This window comes from Sinocyclocheilus rhinocerous, unplaced genomic scaffold, assembly GCF_001515625.1.
Source record: "Sinocyclocheilus rhinocerous isolate Xijiao unplaced genomic scaffold, SAMN03320098_v1.1 scaffold2213, whole genome shotgun sequence".
Classification (NCBI taxonomy): domain Eukaryota; kingdom Metazoa; phylum Chordata; class Actinopteri; order Cypriniformes; family Cyprinidae; genus Sinocyclocheilus; species Sinocyclocheilus rhinocerous.
Window position 1 is genome coordinate 14,434 of NW_015634046.1, and position 9,677 is coordinate 24,110.

Here is a 9,677-nt window from a genome sequence, read left to right on the forward strand (position 1 = left end):
TGTTACAATTATATCTGAAAAATAAAAACAAATTTGCCCATATGATTGGAGAGGATGTCTTCATTGATCCTTCACTTGATTACACATAAGATAGATATTATGGAAATTATAGATTCTGTAAAAGTTGGGTAATGTAAGTGTATTGCCTAATGTGAAAACTGTGTAATCTGTCTTTTACAGTACTGTAGCATACTAATTTCAGCACTAAGGCCGATTTGAAACACGTATCTTGTATTGTTTGCTATTAAATGAACTGATTGTTAAAAGTACTAAACTGAAAGAAGATCATACTGTTGTGTTTCGGTGATTAAACCAAATGTTGTCATTACATATTACAATAATCTTGTGTTTGAAACAGTGATTATGTGGACTGAAAATATGTGCAACTGAATAAAAGCATTACATCAGGTTTTGAAAGAATGACAAGCTGTGTTACAAGTGTGATCAGTTTGGATTTTTGTACTAAGAGTTTTGAAAAAGTACACCTTACTTGTGAAATTAGTACCAAAGCGATCAACAAAAACTGTATTATAAATCTTTTTTTTTCTGATGTCTTTGCATATGCATGTGAAAGATTTTATTGTTGCTTGTTTCTTGTTGGTTTCATGTCATTCTAATGTAATCATCAATTATGTGAGATATGAGTCCTATATGGTACACTACAGAGTCCCATATTTGTTATATTTAGTACTATTGTTACACTTTATTCCTTGTTTTGCTCAGAACTAGAAATTGTATAAATTAATTAAATAAATAATAAACTATTACTTCAATCAAAACATAAGTATTGGCCAGTGCAGTTAAAACCAGAGCTTGATGTCTGATCCTCTGCTGCACCCTAGTGGTGTGACAACATAAAAATATATAAATAGAAATAGAATAATGCATTATGTATTCCCTGTAGCTCAACTAATTCCATGTTTGTTTGTTTTTTCGCATAAATATCGTCTACAAATGCAAAAATGTAAATGTAAACCAACATTTAGACCTATAAAGATCTATAAACTCGACCTATAAAGATTAAAATAATATTAAAAACACACTATATCAGTGTGCATATAACCTCAGGAGAACCTGACAGTGTTAGTATTTGATTGAAGAGTTGAGGACGCTTCAGTTTAATTAATTTTTAACTTTAATATGTCCTACTATTAATACTCCATATAACTGTGTGTAACTAGTCACAAAACGTTACTTTTTCGCTTTGTTTGCTTTTATATTTCTATTAAAATACGTTTTGTCATCTCAAGATGCTACAGTAAGTGTAAATATTTAATACTGTACGTGCGTCAGTTACTGTTTGTGCGTCAGTTTGAACTTTAAAGCGCGCATGCGTCCCTCACACAGGGTTGCCAGGTTTTCGCAACAAAACCCGCCCTACTGCTACTCAAAACTAGCCCAAAACTAGCCCAATCACGTTTTGAGAGAGGTCCCCCGGTAAAAATCGCGTTCGGGGGGTTAAAATACACGTTTTTTTGGTACAATTCACATTCCAGCGGCTGAATATCACTTTGTCACTTCAACCTGACATGAAAAAACAACAGTCTTAAAGGGATAGTTCACTCAAAAATGAAAATTCTGTCATTAATTATGCACCTTCATGTATTTCCAAACCCGTAAGACCTTCGTTCTTCGGAACACAAATTAAGATATTTTTGATGAAATCCGAGAGCTCTCTGACCCTCCATAGACAGCAATGCAACTGAAATGTTCCCAGCCCAGAAACGTAGTAAGGACATCGGTAAAATAGTCCATGCGACGTGGTTCAACCGTAATTTTACGAAGTTAGGAGAATACATTTTGTGTGCAAATAAAATAAAAATAACATCTTCATTCAATGATTTCTTCTCTCCTGGGACAGTTAAGATGTTAAAGACAATATTTTTGTTTTCTTTGCACACAAAAAATATTGTCATTGCTTCGTAAAATTACGGTTGAAATTACACTGATAGACTATTTTAACAAAGTCCACTATGTTTCTGGGTCTGGGAACATTTCAGTTGCTTAACTAAATTCGAATTTTGTACTTAAATATGATCATATTCGAATTATATTCGAATTTAAACGGCATTATTTCAGTTGGGGGAAAAGCTTTTGGCTTCTCTCTTGAGGCCACATGAGCAAGATATTATTAATGCACGTTTATTCAAAGTAATAACATAACAAGGCCATCTTTGAACAAAGTGCATAATATTTAAAATAATGTTTATAAACCAAATATAAATAGCACTTGCGTATCATTGCTCTCTTGTTGATTTTGATTGCTTCTATTGTCCTCATTTGTAAGTCGCTTTGGATAAAAGCGTCTGCTAAATGACTAAATGTAATGTAAATGTACATATAAATAATTTAGTTGCTTAAACAATTAGAAACAAAACAGCATCACGCATGTATGTATAGTTTAATACAAAGGACCGAAAACGTGTTTTTTCGTTTAAAAACATGAGATGAAGTGGAATGGGGAAAAACCGCCATAAAGTCTGGGGACATGATATTTTTTAAAGTTGAACTTAGTCTTACATTAATTTGACACGGCTTTCTAAACATGCGGCTCTATTGTGCGAGACACGAGTGCAACGGTGATAGATGTCCCTATAGAAAATGCAATAAATATGCCTTCTGTGTGAATGGCTTGGTTTCAGTTTTGCCGTAGATCTTCTCCGCATTGATGTTCTCTTTTTCTGCAATATTTTGAATGAGCATCGCCGCTTTTTGTGGGTTCAACTGGATAGGCTAACAAAAGCATCGTCATCGCATCTAAGGCTGCCTGATGCACACCTGAAATTCAAATGCAACGTTTTTGCCTTCAAATGTGGATTTTTATTTTGAATTCGACAAATATTCGAAATGCGAATTTTTATTTGACAGCCCTGTTGTCAATGCAGGGTCAGAGATCTCTCTGATTTCATCAAAAATATCTGCTGGAGCAATATCCGGTTTGGAGCAAACGACATGAGGGTGAGTAATTAATAACAGAATTTTCATTTTTGGGTGAACTATCCCTTTAAAGTAGCCCAATTCCGCGGGAAAACCGCGGACTTGGCAACTCTGTCTCACGTGCCGCAGCCGTTTGAAATTTGATTTAAAATGGGCGCGCGGAATTTCGATCTCGTTTTAACGCCACGCGTCTCTTGGTGTAAAAACTGTGTAAACTGTGATCTACTAGAGTATTGAAGTATTTGTCATCGTTATAACCTCAGGAGGAAACGTGAGGATAATGTCCTGTCATCTCAGGTACAGCACACAAACACCTCAGTAAATCAAAATTTTGTGAAAGTATTTTTTTTCACTGTAAAATTAATTAACCTCCAAATTATGTTTTTTCCACCTCAGAATGAACACATATATTGTCATGAATTCTCACATACATAATTGAACATGTACATGACACTCTATTTTTCGATACATTTAGCTTGTTTGAACTTTCTGTGGACTATAAACCGTTTTATAATGAGGTAGTCATCTTTTAACCCGCACTCAAACGTTTCTGCGTTTCATTTCCATTCAGATGGTTTCAGGTTTTACTAACCTTGTGGGATATTTAGTCGTTTATATAATTATTTAATAGATAAATCGATAGATGTTCTCTGTTTAGGTTAAGCACGTATTGAATTAACCCTCAAGCATCCTTTGGGACAAATCTGGGCAAAATCTTTATTTATTTATTTATTATTATTATTTAATAGTTTACTTAATATGAGCGGTAGACTTAAGTGGTTGGGGGAAAAAAACTCCTTAATTTGTCCTTCATGGACAAAAATGGGCACCCATAGGAAATGAATGGGAAATACTAAAATTCAGAGCTTTTTTTATTTTGTTATTATCCAATTAAAATCAATAAATCCAACACAATGCAGATCATACATACACATGAATGAAGGGGTGAGTCTATACAACATTCTCAATGTGACAAACACAAACGCACACACACACAAACCCATATACAAAGCATTGAATGAGCCTATAACACAGCAAGTTTTTAATTTTTAATTTTGTCGAATAAAAACAGTCACTCACACATACAAAACCTACACATACATTCAAAATTGAATGAGCCAACAACTGAGCTTTTTATTTGTGTCACTCTGCACACACACACACACACATACAGACAGACACTCACACACACGCACTCTCACACACACACACACTCTCACACACACACACTCTCACTCACACACACGCACACACACACACTCTCTCACACACACACGGATGCTTGAGGGTTAAAGGAGTATGTTGTCTTCTGTCCCCTTTAAGTCCATACTGCTGTCTTGCTGATATTCTGCAGCACTGCTGCTTTGCTTTATGACACACTTCTGATGGGGCGGGGCCACCTTGAAGCCAACCAATCACAGCCGCGGATACAAACGCTGCCGCCTCTAACTGGTCTGCGTGCCTGTCAATCACAGGCTGAGAGCGCTGTCCTCCAGAACGCACTTTATTCCGAGAAAGAGAGAGACGCGGATCCGTTATGCACCTCAGACGGGTGAGTTTAGCACTATTAACTTAATATAACACTCGATTATTAAAATCAAACACGTTAATTTAGGCTGAAATTATGTGTTAATGCGGATGAGATAGTGCTGGACGAACAGCAGCAAAAAAAGACGCAGAACTTAATGCTGTGTTTTATTATAGATATGAAAAGGTCATGCAAATGCAATTGATCGTAATCATATTTTAGCAACATTAAAGATGCATTGTTGAATGCAAAGTGATCGCGTGGCTGTGCGAAATGCAGTGAATGTTTAAAGCATCAATGATGCAGCAGTGCAAAAATAACTTTCTGCATAATAAATGATGCTCATTATAGTGCAGACTATTCACTGCCACTGTGCAATGCACCTCTCCTATAATGCACCCATATAAGATACTAATTTGTTTTGGTTTGATCACTGCTGAACTGTCATGTCATGTTTTAAAGGGACATTCACTGCAGCTTATGCATGAGCTCACATTATTTTAAAGTGACATTATAATGTGTGTGTGATGGTTGATTATTATGAGGCTCATAATGAAGGGTGCTTTACTCACTCGACTGCTTATTTAAATAATTATGCATACAGTTCAAAGGCTTTAGCAGTATAAAGCGTACTGAATGTCATTATCAAAAGACCCACTGTTAGTTGTGCATTCAAGGATATTTTGCCAAAGCAACTCCACAGTTTATTTTCTGGCCTGTAAACATGTCTTACAGTGAAATATTACAAGATAAGTTAATGAAATATTACAGGATAAGTCTGTTGATTATGACAATATTTGCTTATGATTGTACAAAGGTTACTTTTAAATATTACTTTTAATTTTATTCTCTGAAAAACAACAAATTTACTCAGAAATTGCTAGTAAATTTCACAAATACTTACAGAGAATCAGCAATTAACGCATATAATTAAACATAAAGTAGAAAGACTAAAATAGTATTTTCTTGTAAAATGTCATATTTGTATTTGCAACTTCAAAAAAAAAAATTACAACAAGTTTAGTGTATACATTTTTTTTTGTGCATGTTTGTGTTTTTAAAAATAATTCAATGTGCAAGCCAAATTGAATACTTGTTGATTACTTTAAAGCCTATTTTTAATTGCTATTAATCAAAATGATTATTTAAAGAAACTTTTGATTTTGTTGTGGATTTTAAAGCATTGTGTCTATGTAATAATTCATGTGTCAATAAGGTTTTTAGATAAAAATCTGGGTCCCACTTTAAATTAAGTGGCCTTAACTACTGTGTATTTCAATAATTTGATACAATGCACTTATCGTGTACATGCATGTTTTTACATTGTACTTATATTTTAAAAATACCTGCATGTAATTACATCTGTAATTAATTTAAATACCACAAAACCTGTCCCTAACCTTACCAGTATCCCACCTCACTAGCAGCAAAAGTGTTTTGCAATGCAATATGAACACAATAAGTACATTGTACTTATTTTTTGATGCAAGTACATAGTAGTTAAGGCCACTTAATATAAAGTGGGACCAAAATCGGTTGTATATCTACAATTCTACATGCATCTTTATGTCGCATTAAAAGCTTCCGTCATTTTGACAGGCCTTCGATAGGCCCGATGATGAACACCTGGCGTGTCAGTCCACCCGACTCGAGACGAGACAACTGCCAGCTTAATTTAGGAGTGTGACTAATTAAAACGGGCCCGTAATGGAAGGCACGCACACGGTGCTGCGTCTGTACAAACCCATCCAGGAGCTGTGCTTCATCAGTCTCTACTTCCCAACGAGGAAATCCCGAGGTTTCTCCCGAGCTGGCCAAACCCGGCCTCAGGATGAAGACGCTAAACAAAGAGGCCAGTATTACTGCGAGGCGACAAAAGAAGCGGTCGCGCAGCTCAACTGGCTCACCGCAGAACACCATCAGCTGCTGACGGACCTCCTGTCTTTATGCAGCGACTGCGCAGACAGGATTAAAATGGGAAAGCAGGATGGAAAGCTCCTGGAAGGATACGGGCAAGGTGATGTTAGTAGCGCTTTTTCTCTGTCCCCAGAGCATAAGAGAGCAGCTTCAAGAGTTCGTAAGCTGAAGAAGCTGGGTTCTAAGAAGATGCACAGTGCTGAAGAGTTCTCGCAAAGTAGGATAAAGAAGAAGGTGCAAAGTGGAGCATCTGAGTTTTCTCCGAAAGCATCCAGAACTCCAATCTCCTTCCGTGGCCGGGATGCTCCAGGGTCAGGCTCTTATGTACGCGTCTCCAGCGAGCCTTTTCTTCCAATGGAGGAACACTTCCAGATCGCCCACGATCACGGCTGGGATTTTATGGAAGAGCCTCATTCTTTTGAATCCGAAATGGATCCGTCGGAGTTTGATAGCCAGCTCACTTTGGAGTACGAGAAACCAGTGGGAAATGGGAATATTGAGGGAAACCAACGAGGTCAATCAACCTTTGGACGTTTGGAAACCAATCGAAGAGACGTGAGAAGGGACGATGTGGCTGCAAAACAAAACCATACGGCTTCCAAAGAGAAACTTGTATCTGGTTCCAGCTTGGATGTGGATCACCGCAACCAGCAAGCTGGACAAGAAGAGATCAAGCTCTTTGAGAAAACCATTGACGCCAACTCTAGAAGCTCTAAGCTTCATCCCTGGAGCAGAAGCCCTACATCAAGCTCTCTCTCTGGGCTCTTCAACGTGTCTTATCCTCCTGCCAACAGTCTCCAGAGCATGTCTCCTGTCTTATCACCTCTGTCTTCGCAACTTCCGAGCCCCCAAATGAACCACCGGATTGTGTTGCTGCCTGAGGAAGATGGAAATAAACGTTCCACGAGAGACGAGCCTAAAGTCGACACAGAGGTCATCGACAAAAACGGCAACCGTCGGACGGTCACACGGTTAGACCTGAACCTCAGCAATCATTTCTATCTGAATGGAGCTAGTACATCGAGTGCCACGACCTCAGGTGGGAAACTGCTCTTCTAGTTCAAACTAAAAGTTATGTAACAGTTCATACGAAGAGTTCAAATGCAAAAGTGCCATTTGAAATTTTCCTTTAAAATTATCATTTTTCTCAGGCTCCTATGTTTATGTTTAGGGATGCACGATATTATCGGACCGATATCGGCCGATAATGGCTTTAAATGTAAATATCGGCATCGTCCCGATATGAAAAAGTATGCCGATACGTCTTGCCGATAAGAGGAATACGTTAACTCACGTTTGCTCAGGGTGTGCTAGCGACAGTGTGGCTCATTCTTGAAGCAAAGATTTGCCTTGATGATTAGATTCACTGTTTCGCTGCATTTAATCTGTGAAAGCACGTACAGAATGACTTGTTAGGTGTGTGATAGAGTAAACCGTAATTGCGCTGTTGGCCTACTTCTAATAAAATGAAAGCAAAATACACAAATAACATTTAGACTGTGTTTCTGATTAAATAAAGCAGTAATTGATGTCATAAAATCATGAGTATGTTTTGATTTAAAGGTCAGAAGCTATAGCTTACATGAAAAAAAACGACACTTTAAATAATTTTATATATACTGATTTATTCATTAATGTGTAATATGTTATATTTTTTAAACAAATTATGAGCGCTAAAAGATTTTCAGAATGTTTACAACTCTTTTGCTTTAGACCATCTACAAATGTTAAATCTTAAAATAAAATGTTAAGGTTACAACTGCATCTTTCTGAAAAAAAAATTAAAATACAGAGATTGAATATAGTTTATTTATTTTCAAATCTTCATTGTACTTTCATTATAAAATAACTATTATTGTTTATTTAATTCTAACAAATAATTGTTGTTAAAAACTAACCAAAATTATAATTGTATTTATCATTTCTGCACAGGAGAGACTTGGTGTTGTTTCCAAACAAAAGGAAATATATCGGTATCGGTTATCGGCCAAAATGAGTTGAAAAATATCGGCATATCGGATATCGGCAAAAATCCAATATCGTGCATCCCTATTTATATTCAGTTATTTCACTTTAATGACAGTGAAAATAACCTATTTATTGACATTAAAGTTAAAATACTCAATCTACACTTAGGAGCCTGATATAACTTCTTATTTTAGAAGAAAATTTCTAACTGAACTCTTCATATATATTCTTAAAACATTAAGACAAAACAACAACATGATGTTATTTGTACTTGAAGGTTCTAAGAAACATTTTTTAGCATTAAAATAACATGATAACATATAATAGTTTTGGTAAAAATAAAACTTAGTAGAACATTTAAGAAATGTTTTCATCACCTTTAAATAATGTGTAGAAAACTGCACATTTTAACGTTCTTAGAATATTACAAATAAACATTCAAATAAATAACGTTATATTTTGGGTAAAAATTTAATTAGTAGAACATTAAAAATGTTTTAGTCACCTTTCACGTTCTAATCGCAAAAAAAAACTTTGAATATTACAAATAAACGTTCAAATAACGTTATATTTTGTGTAAAAATTTAATTTAGTAGAATGTTTAAGAAATATTTCCGTCACCTTTAAATAACGAAAATTTAAAAAAATTTTAATGTTCATAGAGATTTATAACTAGATTTATAACTTTATAACTATTTATAACTATAGAACTAAAAGTTCATATAATGTTATATTTTGGGTAAAAATAAAATTAGTAGAACATTAAATAAATGTTTTAGTCACCTTCAAATGATGTTCTAATCACAAAGAAGACTATACATTTTAGCGACTTTAGAATATTACAAATAAATATTCAAATAATGTTATATTTTTGGGTAAAATAAAATTTAGTAGAACATTTAGGAAACGTTTTTGTAACCTTTAAATAATGTTCTAATCACAACAAGAACATTTTAATGTTTTTATAATATTACAAATAAATGTTTAAATAGCGTTATATTTTGTGTGAAAATAAAGTTGTAAGAAACCATTTTTGTAACCATTAAATAACGTTCTAATCATGAAGAGAAAATATTAAAATTGCATAGAATATTAAAAAATAAACGTTATATTTTGTGTGAAAATAGTTGTAAGAAAAAAAAATTGTAACCGTTAAATAACGTTCTAATCACAAAAAGAAAATATTAAAATAGCATAGAATATTAAAAAATAAACGTTATATTTTGTGTGAAAATAGTTGTAAGAAAAAAAAATTGTAACCGTTAAATAACGTTCTAATCACAAAAAGAAAATATTAAAATAGCATAGAATATTAAAAAATAAACGT

At 34.6% G+C, this 9,677-nt stretch overlaps 1 protein-coding gene across 1 annotated transcript in view; it reads left to right on the plus strand.

The window, feature by feature from the left end:
• The first annotated feature begins 4,429 nt into the window (after positions 1-4,429).
• The window catches only part of LOC107745359 (formin-1), a 95,654-nt gene continuing 90,406 nt past the window's right edge, over positions 4,430-9,677 (plus strand). Inside the window, exons 1-2 of the mRNA XM_016559231.1 lie at positions 4,430-4,489; positions 6,065-7,421. Coding sequence (XP_016414717.1) covers positions 6,173-7,421 — 1,249 coding nt within the window. The 5' untranslated portion in view covers positions 4,430-4,489; positions 6,065-6,172. The remainder of the gene's footprint in view (positions 4,490-6,064; positions 7,422-9,677) is intronic.